Below are 13673 nucleotides of genomic sequence, written 5' to 3'. Positions count from 1 at the left end.
AACATCTCCAGCTTCCAACGTGCAGGGAAAGTGTCCTCTTTCAGCCAAGCGTTGAATGCGCCGTGCAGGAGGTCTGCCCGGTGTTAGAATACCAGCTATACCTCTGCTGAACTACCATCGGGTCCTGGCGCCTTCTTGCTTTTCATAGAGAGGACTGCTTCTTCAAATTCTTCTGTAAAGAAAAGTGGACAGTCCTCTGCGCTCTCCGCGCCGACATCATCATCCCATATGGGGTACGCAGAGAATAGTGCCTTACAATGCGGTCCATCTGCTCGGCCTTAAGTGAACAGGGTTTCCGCAGAGCCACGATTTTTCAGTTACCAGTTTGTAACCGAGTCCCCTCGGGTCCCCATTCACCTCGTTGACCAGATCCTGCCAACAGCGAGTTTTGCTTTTGTTTATTGCGCTGCGGAGTCTCCTTTTGGCTGATTTTTACTCCGTCATTATGGTACATGCCTCCTCCTGGTCGCTTAAACGTTGTCTTAAGCGGCAGAACCTGTGATACTCCTTCCGGAGCTCTGCGATTTCCACTGTTCACCAATACATAGAAGCTTTGGCACGTCTCGATGCCCTTCTGAACATGAAGGCTCCGCAGGCCGTCGTTATCAGGTTCATAACTGAATTTATGACAATGCTCGCTGCAGCGCCACCGCCCCCAACGTGCCCCACCTGTTCCAAGAGTTTCGACAAACCTCCCGGTGTTCATTTTCGCTACGTTCCATGCACAGAAATAGCGCAGGGGTGGCGTACACCGAAATTTTGTGTTCACAACTTTGAAGACAATGTATTGATGGTCGCTTGTCGAGAAGTCTTCCAGAACTCGCCATCCATCCTCCAGCGACACCAGTGATTCCGACGCGAAGATTACGTCTGGAAGGCTTCCCTCGCAGCCAGGGTGCCAGAACGTTGGGGTGGAAACGGTGTTTAGAACTACCAGTCCTGTTCTCGCCGCTATTCTAGAATTCTTTTCCCTCTGGAATCTGTGTAAGGCATTCCCCATTCAAGTGCCCTAGCATTGAAGTCACCCCAGACCAAGATCCGCCCATCTGTGCCTCAGATAGCATCCTCCAAAGCATCAAGCCTGAGTCGAAACTCCGACATCGTCTCATTCGGCATAAAATAGACACTAAAAAACATTATCCCTGAACACCGAATCCAGACAAAGCCGTCCCTTCGGCCTTGGGTAAGAACCCTAAAGAGGGTGCCGTCCCCCAGATAGCAGCCGTACCTGATATGTCAGGGTACCATGAAACTGGGTCCTTGTTTCAGTACTGCTCACTGAGGAGTACTAAATCAGCTTTGGTCTCCGCAGCGAATTGCGCTAGCAACTCGTGAACGGTTGAACTCCGGTGCATATTGATTTGTAGGATGCGAACCATGTTGACCGCGTCCTAGCCCTTTCCAATCCTGCTCTGAAGACTGAACACCGCCCCGAGCCTGCAGTATGCGCAACGTTCTCATCAGTCGCATCACGGTCCCTGCATAGGACGCAGCTTTGCTGCTGGACAATATCTAGGTTTGAGAGTTCCAGCAATGCTTCAAAGAGTCGAAGAAAAGGCTGGATAAACGCATCGCATCTAATGGGAAGTACTTCCAAGGTCACTGGAGGAATTTCGTAAAGAAAGATAATAAATAAAAATCCGGTTATTTTTGGATCCCTCCTCGTACTCGAGTTGCGAGTTGTTCGGCTCCACGCCCGTGGTCAAGCCGACACTTTATGTTTTTGTTGTTTTTGAATTTTAGCTTCACGTGCGTTTTCAAAACATCTCACAATGTTTCTGGGTTAAAAGTTGCAGGTTCTTCAGAAACTTTTGTCAATGATTGGTACCAGATTGCAGTGACAACCTGAACTTAATCCTTACATTTTTATCCCACTCTTTGCAATAAAACTGGAAATATTTTTTTTATTCTAATAATATTGAACCTTTTTACTTTCAGGACCACTAGAGAGCGATGATTCAAGCGATGGCGAACGACCAGACACCCTACCTTACAGAAGAAAAGAGAAATTCAACTCCTCAGAAAATGTCCTTAATCTTACAAATGATACACCAAAAAGGTTACCTTCACCAACAGCAAACAAAACCAATAAATCTGCGAGACGGCATCATCCACTGCAAAGCCAAAACAGCCAACCAGCCACACATCCAACCGGTTCAATTGCAGCATTAGCTGCTTTTCAAAATCCCCTAGCATCCCTCATTCTACAAGGACAACTAAACGGGATGAGTCCACATGATCTTCAGCAAGCTTTCCTAAAAATCATGCATGAAACTGCTTCAACACAAATGGCTCCTAATAGTAATACTGTGAGTGCGCAGCTATCAATGCTGCAAAACCCTTTCCAAGCTTTGGCGCAAGCAACACAGCAATATCATGCGCTTCAAAAACAACATCAACTTAAGAGTCAAAACCATGCAACTCCGCTTCCAAATTCACCTTTGCATAGTCCATCCACTAGCCCTGCCAGTCTGGCAACTACCCCGATTTCCATGCTTGGGCACAACCAGACTACACCACCGAACTCCCAAAGCTTTAACGTTTCCGGGCTCCTGACACCCTCAACTCCAGGATCTGATCTACGTTCGCCCCAGATGAACAACCATATGCCAACAGTTTGTGCAATGGATTCTTCGCCTGAGCAAACTCCAAATCTGGAGGAGCTTGAACAGTTTGCGAAAACGTTCAAACAAAGACGGATAAAGCTGGGATTTACGCAGGGTGATGTAGGACTAGCGATGGGAAAACTGTATGGAAATGACTTTTCGCAGACAACCATATCACGATTTGAAGCTTTGAATTTGAGCTTTAAGAATATGTGCAAGCTGAAACCGTTGTTGCAGAAATGGTTGGAAGATGCAGATACAAGTGTATCCAAGCCAGGAGGGTAAGTTCTGTTTTTTATTTCCTACACTGGAACCAATTGCATAAGCACAGTTCTAACGAAAGTGCACTTTCTTCTGCAGAATCTTTGGCATCACCACTCTGACAAACACTCTGACAACCCCAGAAGCAATTGGTCGTCGACGAAAGAAGCGAACCTCAATCGAGACTACCGTCCGCGGAGCGCTGGAGAAAGCGTTTCTAATCAATCCAAAACCCACAAGTGAAGAAATCTCATCACTGGCCGAACAGCTTCACATGGACAAGGAGGTCGTACGAGTTTGGTTCTGTAATCGCCGTCAGAAAGAAAAACGGATAAATCCTCCAGGATCATTGGATAGTCCTACGGGTACACCAAATAGCACCAACAGCATGTTCTGTTTGCCGGGACTTAATGCAGGTAGTTTGCCACCATTGGGGGCGGCTTTCAATGGGGGCAATAGGAGCGCTAGAGATAGTTCAGATGGAGGCTCTATGACCCCCACCAACATGAGTCCAATGTCACCACCGTATCATATCCACCACCATCACCAATCAATGTCAATGCCACCGGAATGACCAACAGCTTCGTGGTGTATTAATGACTACGCCCGAAATCTGTTGCCCTCCGCCACTATGGAATATAAACCGAACATCAATAATCATATGAACATTAAATATGTCGATTAGATTTAGAGGTCATCTGGATTCCAACGGAGAATTATGGTATTTACCATATGTCAATCTGTAAATACTTTTGTAAGTAGAGCCGAAAATCTTATTTAACAAAAACCGGACTGGGTCGAATACATGAGTTGGGTTTGCTTCCGCTTAGAGAGCGTTGAAATTACTAAAAAAAAATCTTAAAAAAAAGATACAGAGTCTGGATATTATATAAAAACCGAAATATAAATTTAAATTAATAAAAAAAATTAAAGGGGGGTTTTTAACTTCTTCAATAAATCGTTCAGAACAGTTTTCTTTTTAAAATTATTTTACTCTAAAACAATTCGGTCCCCATTTCAACAAGCTGCTATGACCTATGCACTAATATTAAGGAAGAGAATTAGATATAAATGCGTAAACAGAATTATTACTGCTAATAATGATATTAATACCGAATTTATATTGAATACAGCCATGAATCTAATAGAGGCGTAAAATTATCAGATATTTAGCATAGATAACGTTATCTACATAACTCATGTGTAAAAATACAAAATATAGTTCCTATTACAACAAAAATTTTGATTGAAAAGTCTAATATTCCAGAAAACACGTTTGTATACGATATCTTATGATTTATTTCAAAACAATTTGAAATTATATTTGATGATTTAAGAATTGAAACTGAATCTACATTGGCATTTCCATTTTGCGCCGTATAAATGTCAACTGTACCAAGATTTATTTTCCATTTGACTCAGAAATGGCACTCACCACATTATGGCTATCATTCATTTTATTATCAATATCTTTTTCTGATAATTATTCGTAATATTCCATATCTTTTCCAAGGAAAATTATAATAAATCACGGAATTTAAATTCAATAAATTTAGATTCATTTAATTCGTCATTTGTTATATTATTTTGGAACGAGTGACGAATCGACTGAATCAACTGAGAACAATTTATAATCATCAAATATAGTTTCATCTGATTTTAAAGAGAAAAAAAATAATGAAAAATTTACCAAACCATTTTACATAAATATATATAAACATATCGACATATAACTGATCTTATTTTTCGGTGTTATTTCCTCAAAATGAAAGATATGATCATTATTATAATTTTTAAATATAAATTTACATTTATAAAATCTAATTTTGATTTATTGGAAATAAATTTCGAATTATTTCAGCTGCAAAGGTATAAGTTTTTAAATATTTGTATAATTCGTTTAAATGTGAATAATATTGTATTCGTCCATAGAATATTAATAATTATAATAGTTTAATAACCACGTGAAGACTTCATATCATACAAGTTTTAAAATAATGACAATTAAATGTATAAAAAACAAAAAGAATTTATTTAGTTCGATTTTTAGTACCGAATTAATTTGATAAAAAATAAACATAGAAACTATTTAGAATAAAACGTAGTTCATTCTATATTTCTTTTCGCACCCTAAGTTTTTTTTATTTCAAATGCAATAATTATATAACAATTTATTTAAATAATATGACAAACTTTGTAAAAATTTAGAACCGGATCGATTGTGTATATGTTTCTTTCTAGAATATTTATATATGTTCAGAATGCATTGTTTGAAAAAAAATATATGAATATCAATGATTGAACTGATAATTTTAAAGGAATAAATGTATTTTATTTTAAACAATTGAAGACTTTTCAGGTTTTCCTGCGCCAGAAATGAGAATAACGATATGCTTCGCTGTGCATTTTTGGAGTGCAGTACAGTTGTTAAAGCTTCTTACAATGGCATTGCTACAGCCCGTCTTAAAATACAGGACGTCCTGGGCCATGTTATTTCGACCCTACAGGCATACCTCGACTTATCACGTTAATTGTGTGTGTGTCTATGGTGGGGAAGAAGCTACAGCTTCTGAGCACTCAGGCCGTGTTGGCCCATTGTACTCGCCACCCCCGTCTAACGGAATATTCCGGATTCGTTAACGTATCGCAGGATTTCCGTCTTTCGCTAAAGCGTCCGAGATTTCATTTCCCTTTATGCCACAGTGACCAAGTACCCAGATTAGAGTTCAAACGGTTTCTGCATTCCTGAACCTTCGAGGTGATCAAAGGACTGCTCAACGCCTTCAATGCAGCGTGGCTATCACTGCAGATTGCGATGCTCCTGCCCTCCAACCGCTCGTCAATCACCCAGTTTGCCGCCCTTAGGATCGCATAAACTTCGGCTTGAAAAACCGTTGCAAAAGCCCACTTCTCGCTTTTATTCGAGAGGTAGACTCCGGCTCCAGAACCCTCTTCTGTTTTTGAGCCATCGGTGTAGAAGACTTCCGTATATCCCGCCACGCATTCCTCTGGGTCTTCTCAGTCCTCTCTACGCTTCAGGGTAACTTCATATCTTCTACCAAACAGTTGTATGGGGACACGAGAATCGGAAGGCATTGTAAGAACAGGATTCAGTCCTCCCAGTAACTCTTCCAATGCTCTGTGCCCCCCCCCCCCACATCCGTTGTTTTCCCATGGATCTATCATAATCGAATTAGTTTATGACCAGCTCTCACTGCAGTGCTTTGAATAAATATATCCAGGGGCTGCAAATTGCGTAGTGCATTCAGAGCTGCGCCGGATGTCGTGCTCATGGCACTAGTGATACCGAGACACACAGTTTTTGCAGTGCGGCTAGTTTACGGTGAAAACCTTTTTGTCTCACAGGTCTCACAGGACTTTCCACGTTGGTAAGCATGTTGGTTTCCACTAAGTGGGTGTGACCTAAGTGCGTTTCCATGAATGTGACGCTCCACCAGTCTCTCCAAACCTTTCAGCAAGAATGAAGTCAAGCTGATCTGTCTAAAGTTCTTTGAATTCGAATAGCCATCTTTCCCAGGTTTCGATATGAAGACTACCTTAACCTGTTGCCAAGAAGAAGGCACGTAGCCCAGAGCAAGACATCCTCGAAAAATATTTCTTAGAGGTCGCTCTAAATGCTCCATACCCTCCTTTAGCATTGCCGGATAGATGCCATCCATGCCAGATGCTTTGAAATGTTCAAAGGACAGTATGACAGCTCTCACCTTTTCATGGGTAACAACCGCTTTCGTAGTGTTCCAGTTCCCCTTGCAACACTTGCGTGTTGAAGGGGTTGTAAGAACCGTCAACTCTCCCCCTACCACTTCTCTCACCCGTTCTCCCGGGTGGGGAACTGTACTTTATTGCCAAGAAGTTCATTGAACTTTGCCCAATCCGTTTTCCTAGGGTTCCGTCTTTGTACTGCAGACTGTTTGCCCGCAATAGTCAGATTGAATTCTAGATATCGGTGATCTGACAGTGAGACCTCGTCTAGCACTCGCCAGTGTGTAATCAACTCTAACAATTTTGAGGTACAGATTGTTAGGTCAATTACTTCGCTTCTTCTCGGTCCCACGAACGTAGGGGCGCACCCTACGTTTGCAGTCATAAGACCAGCTGAAGTGATGCAATCAAATAACTTCTCCCCTCTTGGATTGCATTTGCTACCGCCCCAACAAATATGTTGAGCGTTCGCATCGCAACCTATTAAGAGCTCTAGACCACTTGATTCTGCATACGCCACCAGATCCCTAAGCTCTTGCGTCGGTGGAGGATACAAAGAATCATAGGGTAAATAAGCGGAGGCAACTATGATGTTTGCCCTCTCGCCATTTATCTGGTATTGTATGATGACCGTAGCTAAGTCCTGGGAACAATATTGTCTCAGAATAGTTGCCTCTAACCGTCTTGACATCAGGACGCAAGCTCTCGGTCTTATGGATCTTTCGTCGTAGAAGATCCTAGCCCCCTTTACTGATCCAATGCCACAGATTCTGTTAAATCGAACCCACGGTTCTTGCATCAGAAAGATATAGGGGAAATCCTGCAGCTTTGTCATTCTCGCTGCCAACAGGTAGGAGGGAGCTTTGGCATGCTGGAGGTTGATTTGACCAATCTTTATGTTTTTCGACATAAACTTAGTATATTGTCGCTGACAGAAGAGTCTGGTACGTCCAATGTGGATCTTACCGGGGTTTCCAATTTCCACCTTCCGCCGGAGATTCCGCTTCCTTGTGTTCGATTTCTCTGGGCGTTACCGCGCCTAGTGGTACAGCCACGTCCATGTCCTCATTCCCAATCATCTTCCTTCGCAGTGCTCTCTTCTGCCGTCGGCGTCGGGCCTTTCCTGGTTCACGGTGTCCGGACCGCTTGGATCCATTTCCACACACCGGCGTTAAACCAGTAGCGTCCACGTCACCAGCTTCCCGTTCTTCCGCGCTTCCTGGTAAGGATGAAGGGGAAGGTTCTGACAGGCAGAATTCAGCCGTAGTCGGATTTCCAGTTTCTCCCAATTTGAAAGTTTCCGTACTTTCCTTTCTGGCTAACTTCGCCGTAGGCACCAAGTGCAAACTTTCCACTGAGTCGGAAAGCATGCCTTCTACAGATTGATCTATAGGCAAATATGAATGTGGTGAGGCCTCCAAAATCCGCGCCTCGGTCGCGTCATGATTGCTCATGGTCGCGGGTGGATTCGAAGTCTGTGACTTCTTACCACTTGGAGAGTTTAAATCCATCGTTTCCATATTCATATTTTTGGACACCCTTAGTGTAGTAGTAAACTACTACAGGCTCCCCCACCACGACAAGGTGGTGTCCGAGGGGGAGTCCTTTTGTCGCACTTGCAGTTTGTCTGAATGTAGTGACCCATGTAACAATTGATTTGCGGTCTGGGGCGGGAGCCAACGGGGCTAAATTAAAGCGATTCCGAAATGCACGCTGTGTTGCAATAACCGAACATCCGCTTGAAAAGTAAACCTCAACGGCAAAGGCACGCTCCTCAGTATTCCAACGCATGATAGCGACTGAACCGTGTCGGGACAAAACTTTACAGTATCCCCTCTTGAACGGGACCACTAGCGCTCCGCTATGACATCAACTAACTGAGTGGCGCGCATTTTAAAAAAGGAAGTTATGCTGCCACCCCTGTATAAAAGAAAAATGAAATTAAATCAAAATATAAAAGAAAAATATAAAAAATGAAATTAAAGCACAAAAAACGTACACGTTGATTAGACTTTGAACTCGGTGTGGCGTGTATTTGTTATTGTTTTGTTTCTTTCGTTGTTTAATACGGAAATTGTTTGATTCAAAAGAAGGAAGAAAAAAAAAATGTGTATACGGAAATACTAACTGAATTTAATGCGGAAAAAAAGAATACCGAAAGCATTTGGTTTTTTTTTTTTTTAATTTTCTTTCCTCCCAGTGACGCACACGTGAAGAAGAAAATGTCTCGGACATTCTCAGACCAGAAATTCTTAGAGGCCACAAATGCGATCTTCTATGAATGTCGCACACCCAATGGGGAACGTCTTCCGTAGCTCGAAACTGAAACTTCAGCACAAAATCACTACACGATTGTTCCCGCGAGAAACTGAGGAAATTCACATTCATCACAAAGCAAGCTCTTCTTCGACAACCGTCTTACCGTTCGTGAATTACGTCTTCGTTGCAGACTATGTTTTCTGTGGCGTTTTATCCTGCCGCTTCATGCCCATGCACAAATTTCCCAAAACTAAACATCATTATAACATCCAAAACTTTACACCGCTATCTCAGCAAACCAATTCCCTGACCTTCCGACTACACCTCCACGTCAATCATTCCTTTCTCCGCTAACTTTATTTCCGTTTCCCTGCGTTATCCAATTTTCGTCTTATGTAAATTACCTTACTTCTTGCCCCAAGCTGAAATTCGGGAGATCGCTAAATTTCCTCTAACTCTACCCTGTATGGCTCCGACACAAACAATCAAATTTTGAAATCCCACCGGCCGTTGATCAGCTGTCCACCCACGAACCGATCTCCATGCCGCTATCCTCGCCTTGAACTCGGTTGAACTCCGAGAGTTTATGTTGCTGCAACATGCGCGTGCACCTACGGATGCGGCAAATTATTCCCTTCTGTCAAGATCAATTCACCCGAATGCATTCAATAATGTCCAACTAGGGTAATTGCACATTGTGGAATGCATTATTTGATCAAATTAATTCAGAAAAAGGCAAATGAGATTCCGTCCCCGTTGCGAGGCCGCGGTCACTACAGTTGCTTTTACTTTAGCCTTTCCTAGAAAAGCATCAGTTTTTCCATGCATTTAAAGTTCCCACATTATATTTGAAGCGGCAGGGGGTGAACGTTTAGGTCGGGGTGGGCGCTCCAGGGCCACCATGTCAGCTTGCTGTAGAGGAAAGGAAGACGGAGGCCAGTCGTCGCGTAAGTGCCCAAGTCAGCCCAGAGCCAGTCCTTCCCCGTGCATCCCGTGCGCGTTAGTTTTTTTAGGATTTCGTCTCCTCCCTTATAGGAATATAGGAATTTTCGGTGGTATCAACTCGCCTAGAGACTTCAAGTCTCTATTAGAGTAGTTTACCCTGGATGAGTTTAGTTTTTTAAGGTTTTGTCTCTGTCTGTCTGTCTTTTTTTTTTTTTTTCATCGTTGGAAGGTGGAAAGGTTCAAAACCTACTGCTGGCTCCTGCCATACAGTTATGTGAGATTTCTACTCACTAAAACCACCTCCTTCTTCTTCTACTCTCCCACGGGACTGCTATAAGCATTGCATCGTGGGGCTGGATCAGTTCTTAACTGCGGCGCATTATTGTTCGCTCCCTTTCTTGCTTTCTTCGCAGTTCTTCATGCCTTAGCTGTTGATGAATCATTTTCAGCTCAATTACCACTTGATTCCAAGCCTCCGTTGATTCCAACATAAACTCCGCTATATTTCCAGGTGTTAAGCGCCTGTCTGCGATCGCCTCCAGCCTAGTTCGGTGTGCTGTAAACCTTGGGCACTCAAATACAACATGCTCCGCATTCTCAGCCACGTTACCACATCTTGGGCACCATGGTGACTCGTCGTGTCCAAATCGATAAAGATAAGCCCGATAACCTCCATGTCCACTTAAAAACTGTGTTAGCTCGTAACTTAGTTCCCCGTGATTCCTTTCCATCCATCTTCGAATGTGTGGAATGATACGGTAGGTCCAACGGCCAGTTTGTGGCTCGTTCCATCTCTTTTGCCAGTTTGCGGTGAATTCCCGCCGTGCTAGTTGCCGCCGAAGTACAATAGACTCCCCGATTGCGTACATTTTGTCGTAGAGACGCCGACCTTCATCCGCCAAGATATCTATGAGGATTTTCCCTGCCAGTACATATGCTGCTTCTCCTGATGTCGTTCGATAAGCACTGCATACCCGGAGTGCACTTAGTCGATACGCCATTCCTAGTTTTCCGCAGTTTGATTTGTTTTCCAGAACGGTTGCCCAAACTGAAGCTGCGTAGAGTAGCACGGAACTAACTACCCTTGAAATAAGACGACGTCGACTTTGTCTTGGTCCACCAATGTTCGGTAGTATCCTCGAGATCGTTACAGCAATAGAAGATGCTTTAGTTGCAGAGCACTCAATGTGTTTCTTAAAATTGAGTCTTTTGTCAATCATTACTCCCAAATATTTAAGCGACTCTTGGGAGTAAATTGTTTTTCCACCAACTTTAATTTTCACGGTCGTGTCTTTCCTTCTTTTGCTGATTAGCACTAGTTCCGTTTTATGTTCAGCAAGTGATAGACCGGACTTTTTCAACCAGGAATTGATCTCCCATATCGCTTCATTTGCATAGATTTCGATCTCGTCTAAGCGTTTTGTCACTATTGTTACCCCGATATCGTCCGCAAAGCCAATAGTTGTCACGCCGTTAGGAAGGCGTAGCGTCAGCACTCCATTGTACATAATTAACCACAGCAAGGGACCTAAGACAGACCCCTGTGGTACGCCGCACGTCATTGGGAATAATTTCTCTCCATCGTCCGAGTCGCGATATAATCTTCTTCCAAGAAGAAATGCAACAACGATGCGTACAATGCACTTTGGAGCCTGTAGTTTGGTTAGAGCCTCTATGATTTTCGTTCACTTTGCAGTGTTGAATGCATTTTTTACATCGAGTGTCACCACTGCGCAGCATTTGTCATCTTGTATTGCAGCGCGTGCCAGACCAGTCACCATTTTGATTGCATTGATGGTTGATCTCCCCTTACGAAACCCGAATTGCTTATCGGATAGGCCTCCTTCCTTTTCCGCAACAGCGAGCAGCCTGTTGTATAATACTCGTTCAAATAGTTTACCCATGGTATTGACCAAACATATCGGTCGATATGAGGAGGGGTCTCCCAATGATTTACCTGGCTTCGGAATAAGTATCAACTTTCGCAGCTTCCATTTCTCGGGGAATTCTTCTTCTCTAAGGCATGCCGTAAAAACTTTGGCAAACATACCTGGTGCTGACCTGGCTGCCACTTTCAGGGCGATATTCGGGATTTCATCTGGCCCTGGGGGCTTATTTTCAGCGAACTTCCTTGCTGCATCAAACATTTCCTCTTCTACCACTTCAGGAATTTCGTCGGAGTTTACATGAACTTTAGGCAGATTTGTGTAGTTCACATCCTCTGGGAAGAGAGTGTCCACTATGTTTTGTAGTAATTTTGGACAGGTAATCGGTGGGGAGCGCTTGCCTTTCAGTGATGACATTACAGACCTGTAGGCGCCACCCCATGGATCAGAATCAGCTTCGGTACACATCCGCTTGAAATGTTCGGATTTGCTCTTCATGATAGCTACTTGCAATTTTTTCCTCGCGTTCTTGTATTGCATGTGTAGCTCAACGAATTCAGGTTGATTTCTCCTGCGCTGAGAGCATCTCCTAGCTCTGAGGCAGTTTTTCCGACATTCCTCAATTTCTGAATTCCACCAGAAATTGGGATTTCGTTTCCGGAAAGCGCTACGCCGTGGCATAGAGGCATCGCATGCCCGCTGCAATTTTTCCGCGACCTGTAAAGCTTTTTCTTGTGCGCTTCCCGATAATAATGTGTCATCTAGAAGTACCTCCTTGAACATTTCTTCATCGAATCTGTCTGTCTGTCTGTCTGTCCGTCACACGCATTTTTCTCTGAAACGGTTATAGCGATTGACACCAAATTTGATAGAAAAGTGGGAACTGTGAACGCTCACGCATACAGTGAATTACATCCTTTTACGTAGAATTTAAGGGGGGTCCCCATACATGCAAAACGGGGGTGTAAAATTTTTTTTCATCAAATATAGTCATGTGGGGTATCAAATTAAAGGTCTCGATTAGTACTTTTCAAAGCCGATCTTAGTTTTGACAGTCGTTGGAAGGGTGGGGAGCGCGGGGGGTTGAAAGTGATCACTTCTTTAAGGGGGCCATTCTCAGAAACTACCAAACCGAAAAATCTGAAAAAAATCAGGAGACTGCCACTATATAGTGCCTGGGCTCCGAAATACCTTCCATGCCGATATCTGTTTAAATAAAGTTAATAATAGTATATTACAACAATTTTTTGTAATTGGTTAGAAACCCCCCTTGAGTTCATCCTAGTACCATGAAATTTTGCAGTGATAAAGGCTATAATATAGAGCATGATCTTACCAAGTTTGGTGGAAATTGGACTATTACTAACAAAGTTATAATACCTCAAATTTGTTGCTTCTTCGAAAATTGAAGACTATGAATATCAATATCACCCGAAAGTGGATACTCTCACATAATATATGGATATACTACGTGCTATGTACTAAGAAATACACAAAACCTTTCGTAACTGAAGCGTCCAGCTTCCGGTTTCCCGACTTGATTTACTATTGAGTTAAGGCACGTGATAAAATATGTCTGTCTTGACAGGGAGATAATGCTAGAGAACCAACAACTGCTAGCATTTGGGTTAGCTCCAGCACGTGCCGTCCAGTACCAGATAATATCTGGTGCGGTCGGTATTAACAACTGCAAACCTGTTACGGGGAGTTTGATTGGTTGAGAGCTTTGGTGACCGTGTTGGTGTCAAAGTGATATAACGCCGTACTTTCATCGGAACACGATGAAGAAATACCAGAACCTACATACCATGAACTAAGGAGCATTTTCAATGAATGAGATCGGAAGATGTGCGAAAATTTCAGCTAGGAAAAATGTTGATTAGTGATGCGATCCACCTTGGATTTTCTCCGACAATCGCAGCATTTCGATCATAAGTTTCCCGGCTTATCGAGGCCGATCGGGCCGGTTTTTTTTTTTACTTTTTTTAGGTTC

The 13673-nt window shown here is 43.1% G+C and overlaps 1 protein-coding gene across 1 annotated transcript in view; it reads left to right on the top strand.

The window, feature by feature from the left end:
* LOC119646131 (myb-like protein Q) overlaps window positions 1–4715 on the top strand; it is a 162902-nt gene extending 158187 nt beyond the window's left edge. Inside the window, exons 5-6 of the mRNA XM_038046480.1 lie at window positions 1939–2887; window positions 2967–4715. Coding sequence (XP_037902408.1) covers window positions 1939–2887; window positions 2967–3441 — 1424 coding nt within the window. The 3' untranslated portion in view covers window positions 3442–4715. The remainder of the gene's footprint in view (window positions 1–1938; window positions 2888–2966) is intronic.
* Window positions 4716–13673: the final 8958 nt, after the last annotated feature.

The sequence above is a fragment of the Hermetia illucens genome, chromosome 1 (genome assembly GCF_905115235.1).
Source record: "Hermetia illucens chromosome 1, iHerIll2.2.curated.20191125, whole genome shotgun sequence".
Classification (NCBI taxonomy): Eukaryota; Metazoa; Arthropoda; class Insecta; order Diptera; family Stratiomyidae; genus Hermetia; species Hermetia illucens.
The sequence above is the reverse complement of the archived record's forward strand: the minus strand, read 5'-3'. Positions and strand labels throughout refer to the sequence as shown.